A 13,053-nucleotide genomic window follows, 5' to 3' on the forward strand; every position below is an offset into this window, starting at 1 on the left:
TTAGTTTTATTTTCCAGATTTTCAGTTGCTTATCGAACTTTAATTGTGCTTTTATCTAAAGTAAATGATTTTAATCGCTCACTGGACTTTGACGATTAATTAGCAAATATGGAGTATTTGTTAACCAATTGATGATGTATTTTTGAAGGTTTATAAGGAAGAATAATCAGAGCTCTACATTAGTATTTGGATTTAATATGAGCCATGGATGAAGTGTTGGTCAAGATTTGCAACTTGTGGCAAACCTAGACCGTTGAATATGGATCGGAGGGATCTGAATCGTACAACTGATATTTGAGATCTAAGAAGGGAATAAAAAGGAGGAGGAAACGAGAGTTCGAGGTGGTTGGTTCTTCGGAGGAAAAAGATGAGGAACAAGGAAAGGGAAGGACGATAATGAGTAGATCTGAGGCTTGTTGTCAACTTCGGTGACTCCTCTCTTCGAACACTGGATTCGGGAATTGGTTTTAGTTGATTCTTTCTTTATCATTCATCATTTCGTGGCATTAATCGGCAAGTAGATCAGATCTAGATCAGATCCTAGATCTGGATTTAGTTTTTTTTCTTGTTTGCATTTTAGTGACATTCTGACAACTCTGGTGAGTGCTTGGGGGTTCCCAACTTACTAGGGTTCTTTTCTTTTCTTCCTCTATCAAGCTATTGCTGTTTCTTTAATTGAAGTTTTCTTTCTCTACTGAAATTCTTGGAGACTTTGCATGTTCGTTAATGTGATGAATGTTTTTTTTTCTCGTTCCTGATTTTGAAGAGTATTACATTTGATTGTAGATTTAAGATTCCAAGTCTTGATTCATTTCAGTTGAGTTACGTTATTACTTTTAAAGTTTCTGTTAGATAAATTCTTAGTCCTTTGGTTCATAATATGTAGATCTATTTTTCTACCTCATAGTTAAATTCAATTAGTGATATTCCTAGTCATAAGGGAAGTTTCCAGTAATTGATTTCAATGGATTGCAATTATAAAATAGAACAAATTCCTACTGATTAGTGCAGCCAATCAAATTCATGAATTTAATGGCATCATGAAGTCCTTGAGAATCGATTCTAGGGTCTACTCTACCAACTTAGTTTAAGAGAGATTCTGAGGTATTATTTGGAAACTAAAACATTTACGACATTAGTTTTAGTTATCACAATTCTTGAAGTAAGAGCATCCATCTAATCAATCGAGGCTTTGTATCTGCCTTCTTAAGAAGAAACTTAAGAGTTGCATGATCCCAAAAAACAATAATGTGAGAATAAAGAAGATAAGACCGAAACTTATCCAAAGCAAAAACAATTGCTAGAAGCTCTTTTTTAGTCGTTGTGTAGTTGCTCTGAGCAGAATCCAATGTTTTTGATGCATAACTAATAACATGTGGTGCCCCCTCAACCCTTTGAGCCAAAACCGCTCCAACTGCAAAATTAGAAGCATCCCACATAAGTTCAAAAGGTAATAACCAATCAGGAGAACACATAATAGGAGATGAAATAAGAGTTTCCCTGAGTTTATTAAAAGCTTCCTTGCATTTTTCATCAAAAACAAACTCCACATCTTTTTGCAACAGTAGCGATAAAGGTAAAGCAATAACACTAAAGTCTCTAATGAATCTTCTATAAAAACCTGCATGTCCCAGGAAAGATCGAACTTCCCGCACACATGTGGGAAAAGATAAAGCAATTATAGCATTAATCTTAGCTGGATCCACTTCAATACCCTTTTCAGAAACAATATGACCCAATACTATGCCATGCCTGACCATGAAGTGGCATTTTTTAAAGTTTAACACCAAATTTTTTTTCCGCACATCTATGCAGAACACAAGATAGACTGTCTAAACACGCATCAAAAGAAAATCCATAAATAGTGAAATCATCCATGAATACTTCCATACCATGCTCCAAAAGATCAGTAAAAATACTTACCATGCACCTCTAAAATGTACCTGGAGCATTACATAACCCAAATGACATTCTCCTATAAGCAAAAGTTCCAAAGGGACAGGTAAAGGTAGTCTTCTCCTGATCTTTAAATGCTATGCAAATATGGAAATACCCTGAATAACCATCTAAAAAACAATAGTGTGTCTTCCCTGCCAACCTCTCCAACATCTGATCAATAAAAGGCAATGGGAAATGATCCTTTCTTGTCAAATGATTTAGCCTTCTATAATCAATGCACATTCTCCAACTATTATGTACCCTTGTGGGAATTAATTCATGTTAGTTAGAGCCCTAGAGTCAATCATTTGATAATTATTGTATGGACTCATTGTATCATATTCTTGTATATAAATAAAGGCATTTGTTTTGGTTATTATACTTACTTGTATTGGTGCCAAATAACTAAGTATAATAGCGTCCTTGAGTAGAGGGTTCTTACCTATATCAATAGCTTAGTTGAACCGATGGTGAGATGATATAGGAAACACTACTCTTAATCATTCCTAGTCAAGTATTAACATTCAGGGACAATGTTAATGCGATGAGACTAGCATGTAGGTCAACTCGATGACTTGATCTCACAAGTCATGGATACGGAGATATCAAGTTGACACATGGGTATGCATTGGAGAATGTATACTGAATGACCCGCCATGAGAAAGTATCATGGATCATTATATGAGTGTCATATACTTTCTCATGTGGCTATTAGTATGACTATTAGTCCTTGGACCTGAAGTCACCATGGTTCCCTACATAAGGAGTTATGTACTTTGGCTTCGTCAAATGTCACCCGTAACTGGGTGGACTATAAAGGCGATTACTGGGTATGTAACGAATTATGCAGAGGGATGTGAGTGTGTAGATGGGATATATCCCTCCTATATGACAGAAGTGACATCGATATTCTTGATAGAGTGAGACCACTAAGTGCATGGCTATGCCCAAATGAGTCAATATGAGATATTGAGCTCATTTGATTGAGTGAGTCTACTTGGAGTTCAAGATTTAGATTGATTAGAGGATGACACAGTCTATGCCTCACATTGATCAATCTAGATGTCAATGATAGAAGGGCACTTGTCATATATTGTGAGGAGTCACAATTAGTAGTCACAAGGTGATGTTGGATCTCAACATTCTTGTAATTTGGGTAGTAATGATGTGTTGCTAGATACCTCTCATTACTTATGCTTCTAAATGGGTTTAGGAGTATTACCAACATTACAAGAACCTATAGGGTCACACACAAAGGGTAATTAGATGGAGATTAGGTTCATTTGATATACCTAAATGATTAGGTTCATATGATGAACCAAATTGGATTAAGAGTAATCCAAATTAGGCTAATTGAGTTGGATTCAATTTGGTTCATGTGTTAAGTGGGTCTAATTTGCACTTAGACTCATTTAATTAATTTAATTCAATGAATAGAGATTCATTAAATTAAAATTGACTTGAACCAATGGTTAGATTAGATCAACCAAGGGAGAGAAGTGGTCAAGTTTGACTTGACTTGAGAGGAAGATGAAGGGTCAAGTTTGACTTGACCATTTGCCACCTCATTGGTGAGTTGGCATTAAGTGGACTAATGATGATGTGCCACATCATCAAGACCACTTCATGGTGTGCCACCTCATGAGGGAGATCAAGAGATTTTTACTCTTGAAATTCCATGGAGTATATAACTCCTCACTTGAAGGTGGTCGGCCACTTTTGGTAGAGTTACAAGTGAGAATTGATTCTCATTCATTCCTTCTTCATCCTCAAGCTCTCAAGCTCTCTCCCTCTCCTCATCTTTGCCGAGACCATCAAGGGTGCTAGCACATCCTAGTGGGTTCTCTCCATCTCTTGCTTGTGTGGATACACATAGAGGAGTATCTACCTTGATACTCTTGAGATCCGACGAACTTTGGACGAGCGGGATTAAGCGAAGGGCTTCGCATCAAGGGTAAAGATCTTATCTAGTGTAGATCTAGGCTTTAGTAAACTCGTACATGAAATTTTGTTTATAAACTTCACACGGATCCTGTGGCATGGGAGATTCGGGGTTTCCGCAACGCAAAAAGATAATTTTTGCGGCCCGAAAATCCCAACAGTGGTACCAGAGCCACGTGCGAAGTCTTGTATGATTTTAATTTGTATTTTTATGAAAATTACAGATCTGTAACTTTCTGTGAAATTATGATTTTTGGTATTTTTATGGGTATTTTTCTCGTAGAAGCGAAGCACAAGTGTTTAGACACTTGTAGGCTTCGACTACCGAGAAGATTTTTCCAAAACGGCAAGGTTTCACCCCAAATCGTTTTGGGACAGTGGAATGAGGCACTGTAGGATCTCTTAGGAACACTCGTGATGGTTATATCGTGGGTAGGGGCGCTGCCCCTGACCCCGCAAGGGGCTTCGTTCCGCGATTGCGCCCGAAAATCGCTAAACGGGACCACCAGGAATTTTTACTCATAAAAATTGTAAAAAATTGTAATAAAATTACAGAAATTTATAGAAATTACATAATTTAGAATTATGTATTATTTTGTGATGGTCATGGCCCAAAAGACCCAATTAGATTAAAACATTATGTTGTAATTCATAATATGGCCTGCGTGTCATTTTGTGTTTGTGCGTGTTGTACTTGATTCGCGACCTGCGCGTCGTGCCTTCCTCTATTTTATATTTCCTGTTGTAAATTAGTTTAGACTCGAATGTAACTTGAGTTTCACTTTTGTAATGTACAAAATGGAGCGGTGGAAGGTCCACTCGAGACCGAGTTACGAGGAGGGCGCGAGTAACACAAGGTGGTCAAAGGGAGGAGCTTGAGAAGCTGTTGACCTTAGGTTGACCATCCGATCTTCTCATTGGCTCAAGAAGATCGTAGTAGAGCCATGACTAATCACAAAACATTTAATTAATTGCTTGTGTATGTATATGTGATGCATGCTAGAATAAGTAATTAATTAGCACCTTAACGATTCGATTCGATCAATCGCGTATATGATACACCTCGACGATTAGATTAGATCTAAATCGCGTACATGATGTGCCCTAACGATTAGATTAGATCTAAATCGAGTATATGATACACCTCGTCGATTAGATTAGATCTTAATCGCGATAACTCGTAATGCCTACCATGTCGTGATACCTATCACTACCTCGATCACATGTAGTTGTTGAATCTGCCAAAGTAGAGCAACACATATTATCTTGGTAGGGTACGGAGGGACAATCTTGGTCCCGCCTATCAACGTATGGGTGAGTAAAACTCAATTAGATTGAGTATAACTAGTTAAATCAAGGTTAACTGTAGGCATTTATCCAATAGTTGGAAGATAGGACAAAATCATGTTTATATTAACTCTTGGGCATATTAGCCAAAGCTAACTCGAGTTTTAATATAAATATGGATCTTGATCCTATAAACAAGAGTTGCATAGAGATGTAATTGGTAATTAGTTACCTACCGATCATACTAAGTCTTGGGTGATTTAGCCAAAACTAACTCAGGGCATAGTATGATGTGGATCTTGTCCCACATGAATTATAGAATTTAGTGGGAGCATCATTTAGTTAAAGGCCTAATTAAATGATTAACAAGATATGATATTTATTTTCTGTATTTTTCTGTTGTAGATTGCCATGACGTCAAATACGAACTCTTTCTCCCTGCGTTATATCCTTAAGAAGGACAAGCTCAACGGAGCTAATTTCCTGGACTGGTACGGGAATCTGAGAATTGTTCTCACACAGGAACATAAACTGTACGTTCTGGAGCATCCCATTCCGGAGGCACCTCCTGCCACTGCCACGCGAGTTGACCGAGATGCTTACAAGAAGCATCAAGATGACGCATTAGATGTGTTATGTCTCATGCTCGCAACCATGAACTTTGAGCTTCAGAAGCAACACGAGTTGATGGGCGCATATGATATGGTTGAACATCTTCATCAACTATATCAAGGACAAGCGCGACATAAGAGATTTGAGATCTCAAGGGCACTATTTCAGTGCAAGATGTCAGATGGAGCTCCCGTAGGTCCATATGTACTCAAGATGATTGGGTACATAGAGAATCTACAGAGATTGGGATTCCCACTTGGCCAAGAGCTGGCCACTGACCTGATCTTGCAGTCTTTGCCAGAGAGCTACAGTCAATTTGTCATGAACTACAACATGAACGAAATTAACAAGCCACTGCCCGAACTGCTTAGTATGTTACGAACTGCTGAGCTCAACCTTAAGAAGGTTAAGCCCAATTCTATTCTGATGGTTCAGAAACACAAGGGCAAGGGCAAGGGAAAGTCCCAAGCCAAGGGCAAAGGCAAGGAACTGAAGCCGAAAGGAGGGATCGCCAAGGATGCTACCTACTTCCACTGTGGTCAGACCGGGCACTGGAAGAGGAACTGCAAGGTGTACCTGGAAGATCTTAAGAAGAAGAGAAGTGAGACTTCCACTTCAGGTATATATGTTATAGAAGTCAATCTATCTATTTCTTTATCATGGGTATTAGATACCGGATGTGCTTCTCACATTTGTACTAATGTTCAGGCGCTGAGAAATAGCAGGGCATTGACGAAGGGCGAGGTGGACCTACGCATAGACAATGGAGCACGGTTTGCTGCTGTTGCTGTAGGGACTTATTTTCTATCTCTGCCCTCTGGGCTTGTACTAGAGTTGGATGATTGTTGTTATGTGCCTGCTTTAACTAAGAACATAATTTCAGTTTCTTATTTGGACAAGAAAGGTTTTTTATTTATTATAAAGAACAAATGTTGTTCAGTTTATTTAAATGAAATGTTCTATTGTAGTGCACCTCTGATGAACGAACTCTATATTCTAGACCTTGAGAGCTCTATCTATAACATAAGTACCAAGAGGTTCAAGTCAAATGACATGAACACAACCTATCTCTGGCACTGTCGCTTAGGTCATATAAATGACAAACGCTTATCCCAGCTCCATAAAGATGGTTTACTGGACTCATTTGATTTTGAATCATATGAGACATACGAGTCATGCCTTCTAGGCAAGATGACCAAGACTCCCTTTAGTGGACACAGTGAGAGAGTGACTGACTTGTTAGGTTTTATACATAGTGATGTATGTGGTCCTTTCAATGTCACTACTAGAGGTGGTTATAGGTACTTCATTACAATTACTGATGACTTCAGTAGATATGGTTATATGTACCTGATGACACATAAGTCAGAATCCTTTGAAAAGTTCAAAGCATTCAAAAATGAAGTACAAAATCAGCTTAGCAAGAGTATTAAGATACTTCGATCAGATCGAGGTGGAGAATACTTTAGCCATGAGTTTCGTGACCATCTAGCTGAGTGTGGGATTCTATCCCAACTCACTCCTCCTGGAACACCACAGTGGAATGGTGTATCTGAAAGGAGGAATCGTACGGTATTAGATATGGTACGGTCTATGATGAGTCACACAGATCTTCCTATATTCCTTTGGGGCTATGCTCTAGACACGGTAGCCTTTATACTCAACCGAGTTCCATCCAAGGCTGTAATAAAGACATCATATAGGATATGGACTGGGAGAGATGCCCAGGTGTCTTTTATGAGGATTTGGGGTTGTGAGGCTTACGTTAGACGTCAAGTCTCGGACAAATTGGGACCCAAATCCGACAAGTGCTATTTTATCAGATATCCCAAGGAAACTAAGGGATATTACTTCTACATTCCCAGTCAACACAAGATAGTTGTGGCTAAGACTGGGGTTTTTCTAGAAAGGGATTTTGTTTCTAGAAAGACTAGTGGAAGTACATTCGATCTTGAAGAAGTTCAAGATACGAAAAATAACACTGAAGCCTCGATGGAAGTTGAACTGGAACCACAAAGTATTATGGATGATGTTGTTCCACAAGGAGTTGAGGAACAACAACCAGTTCAAGTAGACATACCTCTTCGCAGGTCTGATAGGGTACGTCATCAGCCTGAGAGATACTCATTTCTCTTGTCTAACCATGATGACGTTGTGCTCATAGAGGATGAGCCCACCTCCTATCAGGAAGCTGTGATGAGACCAGATTCCGAGAAATGGCTAGAGGCCATGAGATCCGAGATGGAATCCATGTACACTAACCAAGTATGGACTTTGGTTGATCCACCTGAGGGCGTAAAACCCATAGGGTGTAAGTGAGTCTTTAAGAGAAAGACTGACATGAATGGACTTATCTATAAGGGTTGCTTGGTAGCTAAAGGTTTCAAGCAGATTCATGGTATTGACTATGATGAAACCTTTTTTCCAGTAGCGATGTTTAAGTCCATTCGGATCATGCTTGCTATTGCAGTATACCATGACTATGAGATATGGCAGATGGATGTCAAAACCGCGTTTCTGAATGAAAACCTGCTCGAGGATATGTACATGACACAACCTGAGGATTTTGAAGATCCACAGCATACTGGCAGAGTATGCAAGCTACATAGGTCCATTTATGGACCAAAGCAAGCTTCTCGGAGCTGGAATCTTCGATTCGATGATGCAATCAAACAGTTTGCTTTCATCAAGAATGAAGATGAACCTTGTGTCTACAAGAATGTTGTAGGGGACATAGTTGTCTTCCTCATATTGTATGTGGATGACATACTACTCATTGGAAAAGACATCCCTTTGCTGCAGTCTGTCAAAACTTGGCTAGGTACTTGTTTCTCAATAAAGGACTTAGGTGAAGCATCCCGCATTCTAGGCATACAGATCTATAGAGATAGATCTAAGAGGTTGCTTGGCCTAAGTCAGAGTACATATATTGACAAGGTACTCCTACGGTTTGCCATGCAGAACTCCAAGAAGGGATTTCTGTTGATGTCACATGGCGTGAGTCTTTCGAAGACTCAAGGTCCCTCTTCTAGAGAGGAGAGAGACCGCATGGATCAGATCCCTTGTGCCTCAGCCATAGGATCTATCATGTACACTATGCTATGTACTCGTCCTGATGTCTCGTATGCTTTGAGCATGACGAGCAGATACCAGTCAGATCCAGGTGAAAGTCACTGGATAGCGGTCAAGAATATTCTTAAGTACTTAAGAAGGACTAAAGAATATTTCTTGATATATGGAGGCGATGATGAGCTAGCTGTAAAGGGTTACAGTGATGCCAGCTTCCAGACCGACCAGGATGATTATTGATCGCAGTCAGGGTTCGTGTTTTGCATAAATGCTGGTGGTGTGAGCTGGAAGAGTTCGAAGCAGGACACAGTAGCTGATTCTACGACAGAGGTCGAGTATATTGTTGCATCAGAAGCAGCAAAGGAGGCAGTTTGGATCCACAAGTTCATCACTGAAATTAGGGTGGTTCCTAGCATCGCTGACCCTATTGAGCTCTATTGTGACAATAATGGAGCAATTACGCAGGCTAAGGAACCTCGCTCACACCAGCAGACCAAACACATACTACGGCGCTTCCATCTCATTCGAGAGATTATCAAGAGAGGAGATGTGAAGATTTGCAGAGTACCCACAGAGGCTAACATCGCAGATCCCTTGACCAAGGCTTTGGCACAGAGAAAGCATGATGGTCACATTAGGTCATTAGGTCTTAGAGCCTACACTGATTGACACTAGTGATAGTGGGAGATTGTTAGTTAGAGCCCTAGAGCCAATCATTTGATGATTGTTGTATGGACTAATTGTATCATATTCTTGTATATAAATAAAGGCATTTGTTTTGGTTATTATACTTACTTGTATTGGTGTAAAATAACTAAGTATAATAGCGTCCTTAAGTAGAGGGTTCTTACCTATATCAATCGGTTAGTTGAACCGATAGTGAGATGATATAGGGAACACTACTCTTAATCATTCCTAGTCGAGTATTAACATTCAGGTACAATGTTAATGCGACGAGACTAGCATGTAGGTCAACTCGATGACTTGATCTCACAAGTCATGGATATGGAGATATCAAGTTGACACATGGGTATGCATTGGAGAATGTATACTGAATGACCCACCATGAGAAAGTATCATGGATCGTTATATGAGTGTCATATACTTTCTCATGTGGCTATTAGTATGACTATTAGTTCTTGGACCTGAAGTCACCATGGTTCCCTACATAAGGAGTTACGTACTTTGGCTTCGTCAAACGTCACTCGTAACTGGGTGGACTATAAAGGCGATTACTGGGTATGTAACGAATTATACAGAGGGATGTGAGTGATGTAGATGGGATCTATCCCTTCTATATGACGGGAGTGACATCGATATTCTTGATAGAGTGAGACCACTAAGTGCATGGCCATGCCCAAATGAGTCAATATGAGATATTGAGCTCATTTGATTGAGTGAGTCTACTTGGAGTTCAAGATTTAGATTGATTAGAGGATGACACAGTCTATGCCTCACATTGATCAATCTAGATGTCAAGGATAGAAGGGCACTTATCATATATTGTGAGGAGTCACAATTAGTAGTCACAAGGTGATGTTAGATCTCAACATTCTTGTAATTTGGGTAGTAATGATGTGTTGCTAGATACCGCTCATTACTTATGCTTCTAAATGGGTTTAGTAGCATTACCAACGTTACAAGAACCTATAGGGTCACACACAAAGGGCAATTAGATGGAGATTAGGTTCATTTGATGTACCTAAATGATTAGGTTCATATGATGAACCAAATTGGATTAAGAGTAATCTAAATTAGGCTAATTGAGTTGGATTCAATTTGGTTCATGTGTTAAGTGAATCTAATTTGCACTTAGACTCATTTAATTAATTTAATTCAATGAATAGAGATTCATTAAATTAAAATTGACTTGAACCAATGGTTAGATTAGATCAACCAAGGGAGAGAAGTGGTCAAGTTTGACTTGACTTGAGAGGAAGATGAAGGGTCAAGTTTGACTTGACCATTTGCCACCTCATTGGTGAGTTGGCATTAAGTGGACTAATGATGATGTACCACATCATCAAGACCTCTTCATAGTGTGCCACCTCATGAGGGAGATCAAGAGTTTTTGACTCTTGAAATTCCATGGAGTATATAACTCCTCACTTGAAGGTGGTCGGCCACTTTTGGTAGAGTTACAAGTGAGAATTGATTCTCATTCATTCCTTCTTCTTCCTCAATCTCTCAAGCTCTCTCCCTCTCCTCATCTTTGCCCAGACCATCAAGGGTGCTAGCACATCCTAGTGGTTTCTCTCGATCTCTTGCTTGTGTGGATACACATAGAGGAGTATCTACCTTGATACTCTTGAGATCCGGCGAACTTTGGACGAGCGGGATTAAGCGAAGGGCTTCGCATCAAGGGTAAAGATCTTATCTAGTGTAGATCTAGGCTTTAGTAAACTCGCACATGAAATTTTTTTTATAAACTTCACACCGATCTGGTGGCATGGGAGATTCGGGGTTCCGCAACGCAAAAAGGTGGTTTTTACCGCCCGAAAATCCCAACAATTCATTCTTTTTATTTGCTACAACATTAACTCCTGACTTCTTAGGCACCACCTGCACTGGACTTACCCATTTACTATTTGAAATAGGATAGATAATCCCAGCTTGTAGTAACTTCACAACCTCTTTCTTAACTACATCAAGAATAAGTGGATTTAGTCTTCTTTGTAGTTGCCGTACAGGTTTACAATCTTCCTCCAATAAAATCCTATGTGTGCAAATAGCAGAACTAATTCCAGTCAAATCTGCCAAAGTCCAACCAATTGCTTTTTGATTATGCCTTAAAACATCTAACAATCTCTCTTCTTGTCTGGGCTCAAGATCCTTGGAAATGATTACTGGTAGTTGCTCGTCTTTCCTCAAGTAAGCATACTTTAAATGGTTCGGAAGAACCTTTAACTCCAGTTTCGGTGGATGCACAGTAGATGGAAGATCTTTTTCATGTTCCGACTCCATCATGCAAACTCCTTCACACTCTTTGGTTACTGGAACAGAATCTTCCTGCTCGAAATGGACATCTTCAGTTACATCCAACTCTTAATCAGAAAGTGTAGTGAATTCCAAAAACTAACTATCCAAACTATCCTCTAGCTCATCAAATAATTCAACATTCAACAAAGAATGATCCTCTACTAGATATCTCATAGCCTCCAGAATGTTATACCGAACAACAGTATCCCCAAACTCCATTGATAAAGTCCCAGCATAAACATCAATCTTAGTCTTTGCTGTTTTCAGAAATGGCCTTCCAAGAATTATGGGTACATGGCTCGACTTTGTATCACCCTCCATATCCAAAATATAAAAATATGCAGGGAAAATTAGTTCCTTAACCTTTACCAGCACATCTTCAATCACTCCTACTGGATGAGCAAAACTTTTGTTCGCCAATTGAATCACAACCCCTGTTGACTGAAGAGGTCCAATTCCAAGAGCTTGGAACACTGATTTCGGCATAACATTAATGGATGCTCCAAGATCTAGCATAGCATCTTCAAAACTACTCTCCCCTATCATACATGGAATGGTGAAAACTCTTGGATCCTTGCATTTTTGTGGCATAGACTGAAATAGTGCAGAAACGCTCTCTCCTATATTCACCAACTCATAACCCTTGAGCTTCTTCTTGTGAACACATAAGTCCTTCAAAAATTTTGCATACTTAGGGATATGTTTGATTATCTTTAACAAAGGAATATTCACTTCCACTCTACTGAAAATTTCCATTAGTTCCTGAAATTCCTTAGACTTTTCAACAGCCTTATCTCTACCAGGTTTCACTATTCTCTGAGGAAATGGTAGATGAATCTCTGCTTGCTTCTGTTCTGTCACAGGAATTTGCACTACTGGAATAGATCCAAATTTAATTTGCGAATCCAGATCTACATTACTTATACAATCAGACGAGTTTTCTTGTTTGTGTTCATAAATAGTTTTACCATTCCATAGAGTGATAACACTCACATTTCCTCTTGGATTTGGTATAGTTTGCGAAGGTAATTGACTTGAAGTTTGTGAATGCGCTTGTCCTTGGTTAGACACCATTTGACCTAATTGTCTTTCAATATTCTGTATGGCAACATCAGTCCTTTGCTGCTGTTGAATTGATTGAGAACATTGCAATGAAAGTTGCTGTTGATGAAGCAACATTTGCTGCATAATCTCCTTCATATCTTGCACTGAAAAATCATATTGAGT

The 13,053-nt window shown here is 39.2% G+C and overlaps 1 protein-coding gene across 1 annotated transcript; it reads right to left on the reverse strand.

Annotated features, from left to right (window-relative positions):
- Nucleotides 1-1,148: 1,148 nt before the first annotated feature.
- On the reverse strand, nucleotides 1,149-13,026 carry LOC122033920. The gene is made up of 4 exons (XM_042593070.1): nucleotides 11,928-13,026; nucleotides 11,425-11,873; nucleotides 1,944-2,033; nucleotides 1,149-1,832 (listed from the first exon to the last, which is right to left on the reverse strand). The coding sequence occupies exons 1-4, from the start codon at nucleotides 13,024-13,026 to the stop codon at nucleotides 1,149-1,151; spliced, it is 2,322 nt and encodes a 773-aa protein (XP_042449004.1).
- Nucleotides 13,027-13,053: the final 27 nt, after the last annotated feature.

Source organism: Zingiber officinale, chromosome 11B (assembly GCF_018446385.1).
Source record: "Zingiber officinale cultivar Zhangliang chromosome 11B, Zo_v1.1, whole genome shotgun sequence".
NCBI classification, from domain to species: Eukaryota; Viridiplantae; Streptophyta; class Magnoliopsida; order Zingiberales; family Zingiberaceae; genus Zingiber; species Zingiber officinale.